The sequence below is a fragment of the Psammomys obesus genome, unplaced genomic scaffold, assembly GCF_907164565.1.
Source record: "Psammomys obesus unplaced genomic scaffold, mPsaObe1.curated_primary_1811, whole genome shotgun sequence".
Lineage (NCBI taxonomy): Eukaryota > Metazoa > Chordata > Mammalia > Rodentia > Muridae > Psammomys > Psammomys obesus.
Genome location: NW_026585742.1, coordinates 11,866,164 through 11,884,908, shown reverse-complemented (window position 1 = coordinate 11,884,908; position 18,745 = coordinate 11,866,164). Strand labels below are relative to the sequence as shown.

The 18,745-nt window shown below is 37.9% G+C and overlaps 1 protein-coding gene across 4 annotated transcripts in view; it reads right to left on the bottom strand.

The window, feature by feature from the left end:
* Znf385d (zinc finger protein 385D) overlaps window positions 1-18,745 on the bottom strand; it is a 416,968-nt gene that overhangs the window by 147,376 nt on the left and 250,847 nt on the right. For all 4 annotated transcript variants that reach the window (XM_055599063.1, XM_055599064.1, XM_055599066.1 and 1 more), the window contains one exon: window positions 713-875. In XM_055599063.1, the coding sequence (XP_055455038.1) occupies window positions 713-875 (163 nt within the window). The remainder of the gene's footprint in view (window positions 1-712; window positions 876-18,745) is intronic.

Below are 18,745 nucleotides of genomic sequence, written 5' to 3'. Positions count from 1 at the left end.
ATTCTGTCCCAGAATTGTTCAGGTCTACATCTTCAATAAACTTCAAGGACCAATGGCTTCAGATTTTAAATGTCAGTTTAGGGTACACTAGTTTCTTAGCTATGATTAAACTAGCCATTTCCAAGCGCTAACCCAAGGCCATTCAGAGGCCATTTTTTTTACTATTAAGACCATTAAAACAATAACTGGCATCAATAAGACTTACCTGCACAAGTAGAAGGAAGGTTACACAACCTTCAGGAGCCCAATCACATAGCCACACTTAAAAGAATGCAGAGCTTGGAATTTACAAGAATATAGGCTACAGGTAGTAGTGCACTTGTCCCTCTCCCCATTCACAGTAGATTTAGCTGTGTACTCACAGCTAGATAAAACACTCACACAGTTATAAGGTAGGGATTGTGCAGATGTCATTGAGTATATACATAAACTATTTCCTTCTCAAAAAATAGAAAATATGGCTTCCCAGGAATTTATAACAACTGGGTCTCTCTAAACAGGCACAAGACTACCACTGAATGCAATATCTGATGCATAACTGGTGATTGTCTTAAGGGTTTTGTCAAGTGAGAGGAAACAATTACCATTACATAGATAGATGGATTCTAGCATGAGTAAATGTAGTGGGCAAGAATTTAAACATATATGGGGTTAGAGAAAGAAGGAAACGCCCAAACAATAATAAGGACAACAACAAAGATCATTGCTTAACCTGTTTTGTCAGAGCTGGTGGTGATGGGATTGGTAGTGATGGAGGTGAAGGTAGTCTTTGCGCTGTCCTTGGCAGTGACAGATTTCTGTTTATTTTTCATGGCTTCCAGTGCTTTGAGCTTCTTGGCATGTTTCGTGCCTTTGTAATGGGCCGCAGCCTGGCTCTACAAAGGAGAACACAATGAACCATGCAATCAGGCTCATTTCTAAACTAGAATTCTATGTATTACCACAAATACAGACTCTCAATAACAGGTACGGTTCAAGCTAACACTGCTCAGGACTATCTAAAGAATGATGCTTAGAAAGTAATGGGAATCATATTCTAAGAGACAAAAGGAAGAAATATCCAGTTGCTTCTCTTAAGGATTTGAACATTAATAACCCAATGACATTTTCTTTTTAGAGTATGTGGGGACTGTGTGTAAGAATTTATACTAGCATTGTGTTTTTCCGACACTAGAGGTACTGGGTTCCAAATAAAAATTAACAAGGGCTCTAGCAAAGACTGATTCTCACCTTCTCTGTTCATAAAATATTTCTCTTCCTACAATGTAACTGATTAACACTCACTGTCCCCAAGAAGGACTCACACATAACTGAGGATATATGTACTCAGGAAGCTGAACTTGAAAACTCAAAAGCAAATAGGGCATAGAGAAGCAGAGAGATTTCCTAATTCTTTCTTTCCTTTTGCATCCTACCAGGGATTCCTTGGGGAAGGAAAGGTAATATTTCTCTCCAACATGATTTTCATGCTCAGGAAGCTCTGTGACTGTTAAATAGCTAATATGATAGATGCAGTTCTATCACTGGTGATTTCTGAGATTCTGTTTTAAAGGCAATCTGTATTTCCTGAAGCTACTATTTACTGTGGGGAGGAGGATGGTGGAATTTGTTGAAACACTATCACTACACAGCTCCGGCTAGTCTGAATGTTGACACTTTCCTGCTTCTTCTGATTCCCAGTCCTGGGACTTATAGGCCTGCATCACTTCCCATGGCTTATTTCATTAAGACTGTTTCTCAGAAGTTTTGGGTGACATATTAATGAAAGAGAAAGCCATTTGTTATGAAATATGTATTTATTTATGCTCAGTGAGACAGTGAAGCCTTTGAAGGTACATGGAGAGTACATGATATATGTATAGACAAGGAGAGTTTTAGAACACAAAGTTCTCCACGGCAAAACTTTTTAGGGTCACTTTAAAAAATCTCAATGAAGGACTATTTCTGGTGTGTAATTCATTATTTCCCAATTTATATTCAAGCTAAATTCCCACTTTACTAATAAAAATGACAATGAATTCATTATAGCAACTAGAGAAAGTAGGGGCATTCATTATACTATATTTTAATAAATAAATATTTACACCTTTATTTGCATCATTCTCATAAGATGTTCCCAAAGACTAGGCACATTAATTGAAGGAACAATGGTTTCGAAAATTATATATTAGAAACAGTTTGTACAGAAAGAAAATTCATGCACCAGGTGCATCCAACAGCATAGAACATCAGAAGGCATAGTGTGAGCCTAACAGGATGTTCAGGCTTGTCACAATTAACAGAAAAGTCAGTGACAGGTTGCCTTGCCTTGATCCTAAGGAAGGAAGCCACATATTTTGTTTGTTTTGTTTTTCTGCCTAGTTCTAATTTTCAATTCACCATGATGCACTGCAAGTGAACATAGTCAATTAAATTCACATGAGAGCTGGACATAATTTAATCAATATGCCACTATCTCTACATAAGTCTTCAAAACACGCCTATGCCTAAAACTTTGAGACAAGTTCACTCTGTAGGCCTCTGACCTCTTGGAATGCTCTTGCTTCATTCTTTTCTGTATTGAGTTAAAAGTGTATTGCAGCCCTCACACCCAGCTTCAAAATAAACTTGTTAGAAGATCCAAGAACAATCTACATTTTTCAGTAGATTAGATGAGAGTTTCTGTAACACTGCACACTCTAGGTGAATGATTCTACTTCTGAAATTAATATCCTTACTACAAAAGAATTCCTGCAGCAGAACAAGCGTATTCTCAGCACAGGAGCAGAAAAGCCTGATGCTCTGCAGTGGCTCAGGAAGGCTGGAGATGACAGAGCAACAGACTGCACAAAGATTGGTAGGTTCTTGATTGACATTTCTGATACATTGAGATTGAACACAAAACAAGTAAGGTACATAATCACACTCATGTTCACAAAGTGATGGCGTTGAAGGACCATGATAATCACTTTGTTACAGATTACCTAGGTTTTTCCAACTAGACAATTAAACTGGAAAAATGAGTCAAATGGTAGAAAGGTGTAAAGTGCTGTGAAGAGTCTAAGAGGTGTAGAATCTGAGAGAAATGGAGTACAATGGTGGAGAAAAGCAGAGAAGGTTAACTGATCGCTGTTTTGTATCATCAGGTATACACTGACAGTGGAGGGAAAAACACAGATTTAAATCTATTATAGATTAAATAGATTAAATCTGTTATAGATTAAATCTATTATAGATTAAATCTAGATATTTTTAATTTTATTTAACTCTAAGTTTTCATGGACTTTGGAAACTATCCTTGGGGCATTATGGTATAAAGTTTCTAGTCTGTGCTTACTCATCTTTGTCTGCCTTGATTCATGGGCATTAGAGTTTCTTTGAAGGCAGAAATCTAACCAACTTGACTTACATTTAGGCCATGTGACTGACTGCACAACCACATTTATCTATCTATGTCAGTATAAAGAAGGGTTAAGCCTGAACAGCAATGCTTCTAAGAGATTTTCAAAAGCACCATTTGGCAAAGATTTGCATTGGGCCTAGTATGTTTCTCTTTGGGACAGAGATGCAGAGCAGTTTTGCTATATAGGAGCTTACTCTGACCCCTATGAGGCTATTTTGGCCAATAATCAGTCAGTTTCTGAATTAAACTATTCCCAGAAACATGAGAATCCTGAAGAGACAAGTGAACGTCCTTTTTAAAGTATAAATGATGTCAGCGCTAAATAAACAAGTATGCTTACATTGAGATGCTTTCAGATTCTGTAATTCTGAAGCAGAATCATACACAGAGAAGCTAATAAAGCAGAACTATGCTAATACAGCTAAGTTTAAAGAAGTGACATAGATGTGAATCTTGAACTAATATATGGTATCATGGAGCTTAACAGGTGTCATCCCAGAGGCATGTGCTATGCATAGTGATACCCTTCTAAAGTTTGCCTCCACACCCTGCCTCTCAGTGCTATTACAGATTTCTTCATCTTCAGATTTTATCATGCATTATTTCAAGCTGTCTTTTCTGCCTGTGTAGACCTGAGGCTCCAAAGTGGATACAATTGTTTTGTTTTGTGTTTCAGGGTTTCTCTGTGTAGCCTTGTCTCTCCTGGACTTACTTTGTAGATCAGGCTAGCTTCAAATACACAGAGATATGCCTGCCTCTGCCTCTCCAAGTCCTGGGATTACATGCCACCATGCTCAGCTAAGGGCACAATTAATTTTTAAGTGGCTAACACTTAAGATGGGAGTTGTCTATTAAAATATCCACCAAAATGTACTGATATAAATAAAAAGCATCAACCTAAATCCCTAGCATTCTGGGAAATTTGACAATAACCTATCATTTTAAAATTCTATACCCAGTTCCTTATAAATTTATTTTGTGTATAATGTTTATTTAATGTGGCTCTCAAAAATAAAGAATTTTTTATGTAAGCTGTATACCTGGTATCCGTAAGCATTCATTGTTTAGGGAATCAAATGGAGCTGATTAGTTTTTTATATCATGAACTTCTACCCTGCCTAGCACTGGTAAGGCAATGGATTGAGTGCACATTTCTACTGACCATTCTAGCTTTCTGGAATCAGAAACTATGAGGAGAGAAGGCTGTTACACAGATAGTCAGATATTAGTAAGCTTAGTGGTTATGAGGATGACCCCTTTCTCATAATCAGTACCTTGCAAAATAAGGAACTGAAACAGGAGGCCTGGTGATTGCTCCAAAGAATGAGATCTGAGTCCAACTCTGGCCCTGGATGGGCATGTGACAATTTGAACTGTCCAGAAGATTACTGTCCATTCGAGACTTTCTGCCAAAGAACAAAGACATACTATTGTATTCTTCTTTAAGAGGTATTTCAAGGGGGACTGCTTATTATCTGAACAATAAAACACCGCTCAAAAAAGCTGTGCTAAGATGTAAGGCCTACCTAAACATGTGGATCATCACGGTGGTACTTTTGTCTACTTCTAGCTGTAAGATTGTTTTCTTCTGCATGACCTCCTACCATTTAGCATGCCTACTGTTATATCACACTGTTGTCCACCAGGCTACACAACTCTCTGTGTACATCTGCATTTATTTAGCAGTTTGGGATGGAAAACTGGCTGAGCAGATAAGAGAACTTGCTGCTCTTGCAGAGGACACAGGTTTGGTTCCCCTTACCCACACCAGGGTGCACAACTTCCTGTAACCCCAGTTCCACGGCCTGACATCTTCTGTTTTTTTATTCGCTTACACACATGTGGTATACATATAGACAGCACACACACACACACACACACACACACACACACGAATATTGGGAACAGAACAAAAGGGATGCCATAGTGAGGTCTTGTTAACAGGGACTAGGATTTGAGTGCAGTATAAGCCCTCGGGGAAAGTCTGATTCCTAATAACATTTTTGACCTATTCATGTTAAAATTTTTTCTCCAGGAATTTATTCTGGTGAAAATACCTGCTGGGGCTCAGCGACCAACAACTCAACAATGATACTTTGGCTTTTCCTCCTCCTTCTGCCCAAAGCACAAGGACAAGCTTGTTCTTAGTTTCTGGTATTTGACTAAATCATAACTTATAGTTAAGCACAAGAGTCACACAGCCCTTTCCCTTTTTCTAACCTCCCTCACTCACTCTTACCAGAGACTGAAAGTTAACAACAGCATGTCCTCCAGGAAGGTTTTTACCTATGATCTATTCTGAGGATTTAGGCTGATAAACTACTAAAGAAATAAGACAACCTTTTGTTTCCCCTGCATTTTATCTTTTTGCCATCCCATAACTCATTTTTACCTCCTAAAACCCAAACTCTGATTCATTTCTAGATTTTAGGAAGCTATCCAAACTGCAGCTACTGGTAGCCAAGAGACTTATAGTCTTACTACATATGCACACTATAAGTTTATGTGCATTTCCTACTTCCAATCTATCTGTGATGACTTTATTCCACAGACTCAAATTAGCAAATCTTCAAAGGCCTGCAGCTCCAAAGTGTGAATTTTTAGTCATCAATGTAAAATCATTTAAAGATTAAACAGTCCTATCCATAAATACAAGCAGTATATGTAGCTGGCAATCACAGGTGACTGCTTCCTGAGACTGCATTTATTTTGAAGTTAGGGACACAGGCTTATTGTGATGTTCAGTGGGATTCAACTGTGTCTCACATTTTAGGGAAAATCTTCTATATATTTCTTATTCGTGTGCACAATTGGGCAAGCATATGATTCAAATCAAATGCAATATGGGAGGAGACTTACACATTAGTAACAATGTATATATCAATCAATACAGAGAACTATACAAACCATGCCCCTTAGTAACTGACTTCTCCTTCTCTTGGACTCCATAAAAGGATGACCAGAACAGAGCCATTGGGGAGCCTCACTCACATGGTCACAGAATCTTACTTTATAACCAGCACCATTATTTTGATTCAAATAAAGTTTGTCTTGCTTCTTCTGCAAATCTTTTTGAGTCCAGTTTTCAGCTTTTTCTGTAAGAGGCCAAAACATGGAAACACTAAATGCAGGCTCAGACCATTGGGGATAACCGTGTGAATCAGCCATGCACCATTATCAGAAACATATTTCCTAGTTGCGCCCTGGGGCACATAGCTTGTAATCTCAGCTGCTTTAGAGGCTAAGACAGGAGAATTTTGAAGATTAAGTCCTGCCTGCATAGAGTGAGTTTAAGGCCAGCTAGGTAACTTAGTGAGATGCTGTCTCAAAATTAAATAGTAAAAGATTACCGAGAATATAGCTCAGTGCTAGAGTGCTTGTCGAATATTCACAAAAATGAAAGTTAAAGTTCCAGCACTGTCAAAAAATAAACAAAGTATGTATACCTGTCTCAAATTACAGACCATGAAGGCCAAGACTTGAGGATTGAAAAATGAAGGCCAGCATGGGCTATATGAGACTGGTTAAAAGAGAGAAAGAGGGAGAAAAGAAAAATTCCCAAAGACAAGTCAAAAGAACCCATATTTGTGACTGCATATATACATGTTAGTTATATTTGTATCATCAAATCATATCTACAGTTCTATCTATAGAAGCTTCTATCTAGGAGAGATGAACTAAAAAAAATGAACTTTGAAAACTTTCTAGTTAACTATGTTCTAGCCTTCTAGTTGTGGTCTTCTGAGTTTCTTCTTTTCCTTTTCTAATGTCATCTTTCTGGTCAAATGTAATTATTATTGCAGAATGAACCCTGACATCATTACTTTTACTTATGATCTATATATACTGCTCTTTTATGGTATGAGTTTTGACAGCTAGAGGAGCATGATATGTGATGTTCTGATAATAAATAATAAGTATATAGGAAGATGGTGATGACTATGATGATGATGCTGATGATGAAAATTAAGCAAAAACTAAGCCCTGTGCCATGGTTTTAGAACTTTGCTATAGCAAAGAACTGTCTGATTTTATTTTACTTGCAGGGATGTGACTTGGAGCTAGCCATGTTTATGCTCTTTAATTATGCATTTCTTTCTCTTATTGAGAAAGTTGTTGGATAGCAAACATAAAAAATATTGTGAAAAGTCAAGATAGTATTTTCTCTGTTGCTTTACTTAATAAAATATTTGAAGAAGAAATTTAAGGAAAGAATAGTGCAGTTTTTTTTACATCTATGCATATCAATTCTCATATGCAAACAGGGAAAAAGCCATGAGATTGATATTTTTAGTCCTTAATGACATCCCCCATACATAATGTCTAATGATTTGTACATTCTGATTGTACAGTTAAGAATTCAAGTAGCAGACTCTACTAGCAATGAATTTTTACTGGTGGTATGTACCAACATGCAAACCACAACACAGTGATACAGTTAAATATGTTATGTGAGTTTATGTGGTGGGTGCTTTATTCTTTTGTGTTTTTAAATACATAAATTAATAGTAACCATGGCAACAAAAAGGTACTACTACAAGAATGATTTTCATGTACTACTACTATTCAGGGCGGGGATGGTTTCTAAATAGAGCTACAGAAAAGAAAGCTATCTATGCCTAATTTTCAAAGATACATTAGAAAGGTTTATAAAGAAAGAAAATACTTTGATGGTCTTTGCTACACAGTTGGAAAAATCTATATCGATGGGTTCATGTATCTTACAAATCTCCTCGTGCCTCTTAGCATAAGGCAGATAATAGCTTCATGCTTCTAACTTTTTTTTTACTTTTTTTTCTAATTTTTTATTAATTACACTTTATTCATTTTGTATCCCCCCATAAGCCACTCCCTCCTCCCCTCCCGATCCCACCCTCCCTCCCCTTTCTGCATGCATGCCACTCCCCAAGTCCACTGATAGGGGAGGTTCTCCTCTTCTTTCTGATCTTAGTCTATCAGTTCTCATCAAAAGTGGCTGCATTGTCCTCTACTGTGGCCTGGTAAGGCTGCTCCCCCCTCAGGGGGAGGTGATCAACGAGCAGGCCAATCAGATTATGTCTGAGGCAGTCCCTCTTCCCATTACTATGTAAACCACTTGGACACTGAACTGCCATGGGCTACACCAGTGCAGGGGTTCCAGGTCATCTCCACGAATAGTCCTTGGTTGGAGCATGCTTCTAACTTTTACTACAATAGAGTACTAATTCGAGTGAGAGAAGCTGAATGTAGAACCTTTTTCTGTTTCCTGCGATAAAACCACATCATCTCAATATGTGGAGCTTACAATACTGTATCCTTAAGGAATAACGCTGGAGAGCTGAGTGAGGGCAGAGAATAATGCTGAGCATTGGAAGCTAGTACTCTGGTTTAAAGGGACATAACCTCTGTCTAAATTCTTTTAGCCTGCTTTGGGCTGTGGCCAGATGTCTCTAGTGAGTGTGAACTGTTGAGACAGAATTGTGAATGTTTCAGTTTGTAAAAAATAGAGAAAAATCAAAGAATAACCTGGGTTTGAGTATTCAGTCAGTCCACAGAATATTTTCCCAACACTTTGCTCAAAGTGTGAATGTCGTATTCCATCTCTAAAGTCTGAAGAAAAACTAGAGATGGTGGATTAATTATGTCCCAGAGACAGGTTGTCATAGATGTATGTACTCTGCATTTCTTTCATTTTCTAAAGGAAAATGCTGTAAGAAGTAATCTTTTCCAATCTCTTATGACTAGTTTGCTCTCTGCTAGAGTACATTGATTGCCTAGAGACATGCCACCTGCTCGAGTCTTGTGTATCCTTTACATCACTTATGTCATTACTACGAAGGGTTAAGTGTCTACTCCAGATATAGCCTGCATCTGACCACAAAAAGTAGGCCTCAAAATGTTCTTTATTGTGTCCCTAGAATTCACTATCCCTCTCTAAACACTTGCCTATTAAATGCATGTTGAATTAATTTTTCATTTTGATTTTTAAATGGAAATACGCATATGGTGTCTCCACGGATTTTGTGTGTGAGCAGGGTTCAACTTAATTCTCTGCTGTTGTTTGGCACTTTGCCCTGTCTGCTGAACACACTTCAGGGGAATTTTATGCCACTTAATGCAGCCAAGCATCTGGCACAAACACAAACTATTATTTTTTTTTCCTCTGGGAGGAAGCTTATCATGAACCACAAACGGTACTATTTATGAGCACTCTCTTTGCATAGAAGATAAGCAAGGTATAATTTGGATATGGTTTGCTATTAAAAAATTTTTTTTAATTTTATTTTTTTCTTATCAGTTACATTTTATTAACTCTGTATCCCAGCCGTGTCCCGATCCCTCATTCCCTCCCAGTCCCTCCCTCCCTCCCTCATCTCCACCATGCCCCTTGCCAAGTACACTGATAGGGGGTACCTCCTCCCCATTCATCTGATCCTGTTTTATCAGGTATCTTCAGGACTGGCTGCAAAGCTCTCCTCTGTGGCCTAACAGGACTGCTCGTTTGGATTATTTCTGAAAATGCATTGGATAATTGCAATGATGACTTTAGATTTTGAGGGTTATTAGGAATATCAAATTCTTTCAAATCCACAGTAATTTTCAATAGTTGGAAACTTTTAATAAAGAATGTTTCATGCTTTAAAACCATAGAGAAATTATGGCATTAATAATCTGTTTACTTCCCTGTACATCTCATATTAATGCACCACTTATATTTGCTGAGAAATGTGCCTAGAGGAAGGATCAGGCTCTATACCTCATCACTCAGGACAGCTTCATCCTCTAATGGTCTAAGATTCCTAATCTAGAATAAATAAACCCAATTGATTATTTTTCCTTTTATTCCCTTTTCTTTTAAAGTATGTGTGCATGTGTGTCTGTGTGGGGGTATGTGAATGTGGATGAAATTGCCCATAGATGCCAGAAGGAGGTCCTAACTTCCCTGAAGCTAGAGTTATAGCCAGGAACCAAATTGGGATCCCCTGAAGGAGCATAGTAAGTTAAGAGCAGCAAGTACTCTTGAGAGCTGTGTAGACCAGAGATTCTCAAACTACTTAACAATGTGATATTTAATACAGTTTCTCATGTGGTGACCCTAAGCATAAAATTATTTCATTGCAACTTCATAACTGTAATTTTGCTACCATTGTGAATCATAATGTAAATATCTGATGTGTGACCCCTAAGATACTGTGACCCAGACATAAAGAATAACTGCAAATCTAAACCTTCTAATTTTTTTAGATCATATGTCAAAGAACCACCTTCTAAAATATGCAATTACCTATAAGACCTATGGGGCCATCAAGATGATAATCTGTATTTCATGTAGATGTTGTTTTATTTTCTGTTTTTGTTTTTATTGTTGTTGTTTTTTGAGACAGGGTTTCTTGTGCACCAGCCCTGACTGTACTGGAACTCAACTTTGTAATCCAGACTGCCCTGCATAGACAACCCTGCATTGTTCTGGGTGGTGTCCACACACATTCAATTTTCTAGCTCTTCATTTATTTACAAAGGATTCACTGCACAGTTACTGTGGACCAGACATAATTACAATATGTGGTCTGGAGATTACAGATGAAGTCTAGGCTGTTGCTAAATTGGGGAATTAATCAGCAACAGATGGTAATAGAAGTCCCTGAGAAATGCCATTTGTAAGACAAATTAAAGATAGTTTTCTGTTTAAACATTGAAACCCAATACTCGGTCAGCTGCAGCTTCTAAATGAATGAATTCAGACTCCAGCTGACAGTTCTGTGGCTTCATATTTACAAATCTTTTAGTGAGCTAAAGCACACAATAGCCCTTAGCTATTTTCACAAAGTCTTTTCTTAGTGTTTTTCTCCTTGATCTTCACATGTCAGACGGTAAATCCTCATGTTCCTCACCTAACACCACAGTAAGTGAACTAGGAAAAAAAGAACACATTTGTCCTTGCTGACTAAAATGTAGTGGCTCATCATTTGTTCTTTGGAGGCCAATTTCAAACTATTAAAGTTCCATCATTAGGACAGTAAAATGAAATGGGCAAAGTCCAGCTATAGGAAGCTACAACCAGGTGTCCTCAAAACTAGGCAGTAAGGCTGTTCTCTCGGAGTTAAAATTGCACCAGATGAAGTCAGCCTTTTGAAGAAACCTTATTAAAGGGCAGGTCAAAAGCAGAAAGGCATGATCAGAGCACTAATAAAGGGCTTTACTGATTGCAGGATAGTCGATGATTTAATGAGTATTATTAGCATGTCTGAAGTAAGGCTGTGCTTGTGAACAGATCTCACCCTGGTATCCAGAAGTAGGAAATTTAAAGATAAGTGGAATTTTCCTTTCCCCTTGATCAATACCAGAGAAGAGGCCACCATCTGATCTTATTTGCAAGCATGACTTCTGCTTATTTCTTCTGACTTAAAGGGATAGTTGGTAAGGCATAACTTTTTAAAATTGTATAAATAGAGGTTTTTGTGGGTAAAACACTGGGAAGGCTTCTGTCCCTGTGATATGAGTCAAAGTTGACACAGTCTTCATAATACAAAATAGTAATGAAAGCATAGTGATTCATTTAATCAAAATTTGATATATTATAAGAACCTTAAGGATATCCAATGACAATTAAAATGCCTTCTTAGTATTTAGATTTGATGAAGGAGATCAGAAATCTACCTGAATAAATAGAAGGGGCTTGAACTCATGAGAAGAGGCTGTATGGACCAGCAGAAAGGCCTTTCTGCTCAGATGTTTTTATGCCTCTCCATGTAGCACACATTTTCCCCAGGAATGATCAAGACCCAGTGGGATGCGGTCCCATGATCTACTATCAGGAAAGTCAGCCTGATATCTGTTTCTTGACCAATTCTGACCCAGAAAGCTTGGGAGAATATTGAAATGATTCTAGATTTGTATAACTGAGTCTCCTAAAGAAGGATTCTGGTTTCTGACTAATTCTAGTTTTTGTGATTTTCACTAAAGAACAGAAATTCTAAAGTCATCGGCCTGCCTTTAAGTGGAAAAGGAAAGAAAAAAAAAAGAGTGGAAGAAAGGAAGAAAGAAAGAAGGAAGGGAGGAAGGAAGGAAGGGAAAGAAAGAGAGAGAGAGAGAGAGAAAGAAAGAAAGAAAGAAAGAAAGAAAGAAAGAAAGAAAGAAAGAAAGAGAGAGAGAAGGAAAGAAAGAGAAACAAAAAAAGTTGGGGAAGTGGTTGCCTGTGCGCCCCTTTCCTTCTAATAAATGTTTCAGCCTGCCATTGGCCATGTATGTCTGTTTGCTTGTTTGGTTGCTTATTTCATTTCTGGGGCAAGATGCTAGCCCTGGCATGTGCTAGGCTAGGGCTCTACCACAGAGCTACCTTCCTAGGCCAAGGCAACTATTCTAAAGCATTCTCTTCTGGACCCCAGGGACACCAGAAATTGTAACACTTAAGCATCCTCATTCCACAAATGAAGGAACAAGCCCCAAACTGAAGACCCTAAAACTAAGGCTTTTGCTCTATCTGCTTTCATATTGTCAAATGTTAATTTTCAGTTTCAAAATTACTCTATTAAAGGCATATCCAATACTTTGGAGCAGGGGAACAAAACCAGGTCTACATTTGAAATTAGTACTGAAAAGTAAATTATAAAACAAAACAAAAAATGTTTTTCTAAATACAAATTAATAATGTTTGATTCCACAAATATTAAAAGATAGAACATATATGACTTCTTATAATATTTTGTGAGTCTCTAAGTTGTTTGAGTTCTCCAGGGCCGAAGTCCAATAAACAATTAATACACTTTTATATTTTCATGACAACATTAAATACATGAGCTTTCTCAGCCATGCTTGTAAATATCACTGCTTCTACTGTTTAAACCAGCAAATGTTTTTTTCCCCCTGGGCTTATATTAACAATTTACTTTTTGCAGACAAGCACACAAATATGATTAGCTTTGCAAATTGCTCTTTATTCTGTTACTGGTAAGTAATTTTTATATTATAACACAAGCAGGTGCTATTTTTCAACTACATACCCAGCTGTAATGAGCTACTTTAATGTGTTAAAACAACAAAAGAATTTCAGAAATGATTTAGTGAGTCAAGCCACAAGGAATCTCAAAGCAACAACAAGCATAAAGTTTATGAAAGTATTTTAAGATTCGGTTATCACTAAAGAATTATGGAGTCCCTATTTTCTTTAAAATTCATCTATAGTTATGTAGTCACTTACATTAAAAAAAAAAGTCTAAGCAGAAAGGTTCCACAGGTCCCATTCTTTGCTTTTGCATTTCCTAAAGCTTAAGATGTCTGTCAGTGCTCTAGGTTTAAGACCTGGTTTATTTGCTTTTATATTATTTCATTTGAATAGTTATATACTCTACAAATGTTTTTAGCCTGGGGCTTCCCAACATAAAGACAGACTGATGCAGAAGTAGAGAAGGAAAAGGAGATGCATAGATAGAGAGAGAGACAGGGCATACTCCTGAAGAATGGGGCATGATGGAAGCCAAGAAATGAGTCCCATAAAGGGATGAACTGGTCATTATTCCAGAAAATGGACTACATGGGAAGAACTGTCATCTTCAAAGAAATGTGTATTGTCAGAGACTCTGAATCAAGACAGGGCAACCTAATGCTAAAAAAGTCTCTGGAAAACTGGGTTTGGGAAATGCAAGCAATGGAAGTATCCAAGTGTTTGGTCACTGACTTGCTAAGTGGAGTGGCTTCCTGAAACAAGCACCCTGGCTTTAATTCTCCTGCTGAGTTGAGCATGAATTCAACATATATGTACCTCTAAATTATGGGCACTAAGAAACAAACATGTATATTATTGCACAAATGTGAATTAGTATTGTTAGCCACATTATTAAATACTTTAGCCAGGCTCAGTGGGTAACGCCTATAATCCCAGCACTTGGGGAGGAAAAGGCAGGCTGATCTCTGTGAGCTTGAGGCCACTGTTGTCTACAGAGTGAGTCCAGGAAAGCCAATGCTACACAGAGAAATCTTGTCTCAAAACAAACAAACAAAAAAAACGAAATAAATAAATACTTTATCTTTTTCATAAGGTCTGTAACATAGGAAATCTAAAAAGTTCAAATAATGAAAAAGAATAATAGACCACGAACTAATCATCCAGTGGGAACCCTCAGACTGACAGTTTTTCCATAAGAAATTATATAATTGGCATGCAATATCCATTTTAAAATTATAATTATATAGTATTATAAACAAAGTAAACCATATAAGCAATTTTGTATACTTACTAATATATTTCAAAATTTCATCATTTGCAGAAGATTTTTTTTTTTCATATCATCATGGTTTCTGTGTTGGGTAAAGTACCTACAATTTGGTTAAATTAGTCCCAAGCTACAAATATTAAGACAGCTCCCAACAAGGTCCATCACTTTATTCAAATATCCATAATTAAAAATTTAACCTGGTGGAGAGGGACAAGATGGCAGTGCCAGGCCAGGAAGACACTGCATCTGAGGAACAGGACAACATTTTCTGAACAGTGACCAAGAGACTGAACTCTGGGCCCTAAACAACAGCGATTGTGTTTCCCAGGTGAGAGGAAACCCCCACTGTGTGGGAATCAGTCAGGTCCACTCTCAGGTCACCCAGCTAGAAGCCAGAAGAGATCCCAGGTCTTGCAGACACAAGGTCACCAGATCAGAACCACATGCCTGAATTTCCTGATCACCTTCCCAGGCTGATCGATGGGTACAAAATACACCAGAGACTGGGAGTCCCAGTCTCAAGAAAACCCCACAGGGAAGGAAGGAAATGGTACTGACTTGGTACTCAGTCTTTCACTGGAAAAAGTCTCACAGACCAGTGGGTACAAGCTGCCATCACTGAACTGGGCTCCAGCCACAAGCACAGACAGTTGCTACATGCCCAGCTCTCAGGAACAGACAGCTGTGCGCCCCAGGGCAACAGAGACAAGGAGTCACTGTCAGAGAAATCCTCACAGGGGACAAAGCAAGGAGGACAGACTTAGGCCACCCAGTATATACCTGGAAAAGGTCCCACAGACAGGCCCAACCTAGGGATCTATTGTGCACCAGATAGCCTGCAGTTACCAGGAGAGAAGTACACACCTGCCACAGATTACCGCTTGGAAACTGGGGCACAGAGTCCCAACCACAGACCTAAAAGAGCCTGGAATCCCTGAGATCAACCCTCAGATACTGCTCCAAGGGGCAACCAGTTATCACTAACAAAACTGACCAAACCATGGGACACACAGGTTACAGCAGCAGATCACCAAATTTACAGCAAGAAACTCAGAAGCTGGGAAGCTGTCTTCAGGATTACTCCAGTGAGAGGAGAGCCCTCTCGACTAACAAGGACCACAGTTACCATTCAGGTCTCTATGCCTGAGGTAACCAGAGGCAACTCCTGAAAAATATCGGCCATCCAGTGACTATACCAAAAAGCTTCCTGCCAAGGGGATTCTCTCTACCACAGGATTCCAAGATCCACCAGAAACTAACTCCAAACACCTAAGATAGCCCAATGGGTAGAGGCCAGCAATAAAAGCTCAACCAAGAAAAGAAAGAGCAATATGGCATCTCCAGAACCCAGTGATCCAGGGGCAAGTAGGCCTGGACACCCCAACATAACTGAAATTCAAGAAGATGACCTAACATCTATGCTCTTGAAGAGGATAACATAGGAAACAAATAAAATGCATAAAGACCTAGAGGAAGATAAACTCAAAGAGATTATGACCATCCATAAAGAAATAGAGGAAGATAAAAACAAATAAATTATGGCCATATGTAAAGAAATACAGGAAGTTGCAGCCAAACAGTTTGTGGCCTTTAGAGAAAAAATGCGTAAATGACTGAAAGAAATAAAAGAAACAGAGGATTGTTCAAACAAACAGCTGAAGGAATGGAAGGAAAATACAATCAGCCAGGTAAAGGAAATCAACAAAACGGCTCAAGATCTGAAGATAGAATTGGAAAAGTTAAAGAAAACACAAATGGAGGAAATTGTGGAGAGAAAGAACTTAGGAAAGAAAACAGGAGCTACAAAGGTTAGCATAACCAATGGACTACAAGAGATGGAAGAAAGAATCTCAGGTGTGGAAGATACAATGGAAGAAATAGATGTATCTGTCAAACAAAATGTTAAATCCAAAAAATTCCTGACACAGACTGTATAAGAAATTCAAGACAACGTAAAAAGACAAAACCTAAGAATAATAGGAATAGAGAAAAACAAAGACTCCCTGCTCCAGGGCCCAGAAAAAATTTTCAACAAAATCATTGAAGAAAATTTCCCCAACTTAAAGGAGAGGCCAATAAGAATACAAGAGGCCTACAGAACGCCCAATAAATTAGACCAGAAAAGAAAATCCTCCTGCCACATAATAATCAAAACCGTAAGTATAGAGAACAAAGAAAAAACACTAAAAGCTACAAAGAAAAAAGGCCAAGTAACATATAATGGAAAACCCACTAGAATCATACCTGATTTTCAACACAGACTATGAAAGCGAGAAGAGCCTGGATGGATATCATACAGACCCTAAGAGAACACAGATGTCAGCCCAGGCTACTATACCCCACAAAACACTCAATCTTCATAGACAAAGAAAACAAGCTACTCAATGACAAAAACAAATTTCAACAATACCTACACACAAATCCAGTATTACAGAAGACAGTAGAAGGGAAAATACAACCCAAGAAAACTAGCTATTTTCAAGATAACACAGGAAATAATTAACCTCACTAAAGTAAAACAAGAATAAACCAAGCATACAACCTTATGACCACAGCCAACATCAAAATCAAAGGATCTAACAGCCACTGGTCATTAATCTCTGTCAACATCAATTGACTCAATTCTCCAATAAAAAGACTAACAGAAGAGATGTATAAACAAGACCCAGCAAACTGTTACATACAAGAAACACACCTAAGTCACAAAGATAGACATTACCTGAGGGTAAAGGGTTGCAAGGAGGCTTTCCAAGCAAATGGACCCAAGAGACAAGCAGGAAGAGCCATTCCAATGTCTGATAAAATAGACTTTCAACCAAAATTAATCAAAAGAAAGAGAAGGGGAAGGACGCTTCATACTCATCAAGGAAAAATTCCGGCAGGAAGACATCAAAATCCTTAACATCAATGCCCCAAATACAACGGCACCCACATTTGTAAAAGAAACATTAATAAAACTTAAACCACGCATAGATCCCACAAATTAATAGTGGGAGACTTCAACACCCCACTCTCAACAAAAGACAGGTCAACAAAACAGAACTTAACAAAGAAACAATATCTCTGACAGAGGTCATGAATCAAATGGACCTCACAGACATCTACAGAACTTTACACCCAAACACAAAAGAATTTACCTTCTTCTCAGCATCTCATGGAACCTTCTCCAAATTAGACCATATAGTGAGTCACAAAGCAAGATTCAACAGATACAAGAAGATTGAAATCATCCTTTGTATCCTGTCTGATCACCATGGAATAAAACTGAACCTCAACAAAAATAGAAATAGCAAAAAGCTTACACACACATGGAAATTGAACATGTGCTACTAAATGACAGCTGTATAAGGGAAGAAATAAAGAAAGAAATTAAAGTCTTCCTAGAACTCAATGAAAATGAAGACACAACATACCCAAACTTGTGGGACACAATGAAAGCAGTGCTAAGAGGAAAGTTCATAGCATGAAGTGCCTTCAAGAAGAAATTCGAGACAGCTCATTCAAGCAACTTAATGGCTTACTTAAAAACCCTACAAAAAGAAGAAGCAGACACACCAAAAAGAAGTAGACAGCTGGAAATAAACAAACTCAGGGCTCAAATCAATCAATTAGAATCAAATAAACAATTCAAAGAATCAATGAAACCAAAAGTTGGTTCTTTGAGAAAATAAAAATGATAGACAAACCCTTAGCGAAGCTAACTAAAAGGCAGAGAGACACCACCCAAATCAACAAAATCAGAAAGGAAAAGGGGAACATAACTACAGACACTGAGGAAATCCAAACAATCATTAGGACTTACTTCAAAAGTCTATATGCAACAAAATTTGAAAATCTAAATGAAATGGAGAATTTTCTTGATCGATTCCACTTATCAAAGCTGAATCAGGACCAGGTAAATCAATTAAATAGTCTTATATCCCCCAAGGAAATAGAAGCAGTCATCAAAAGTCTCCCATCCAAAAAAAAGACAAGGACCAGATGGTTTTAGCACAGAATTTTACCAGATCTTCAAAGAAGAACTAACTCTAGTTCTCTTCAAACAATTTCACAAAATAGAAACAGAATGAACACTACCAAATTCATTCTATGAAGGCACAGTCACCTTGGTACCTAAACCTCACAAAGACCCAACAAAGAAAGAGAATTTCAGGCCAATCTCCCTTATGAA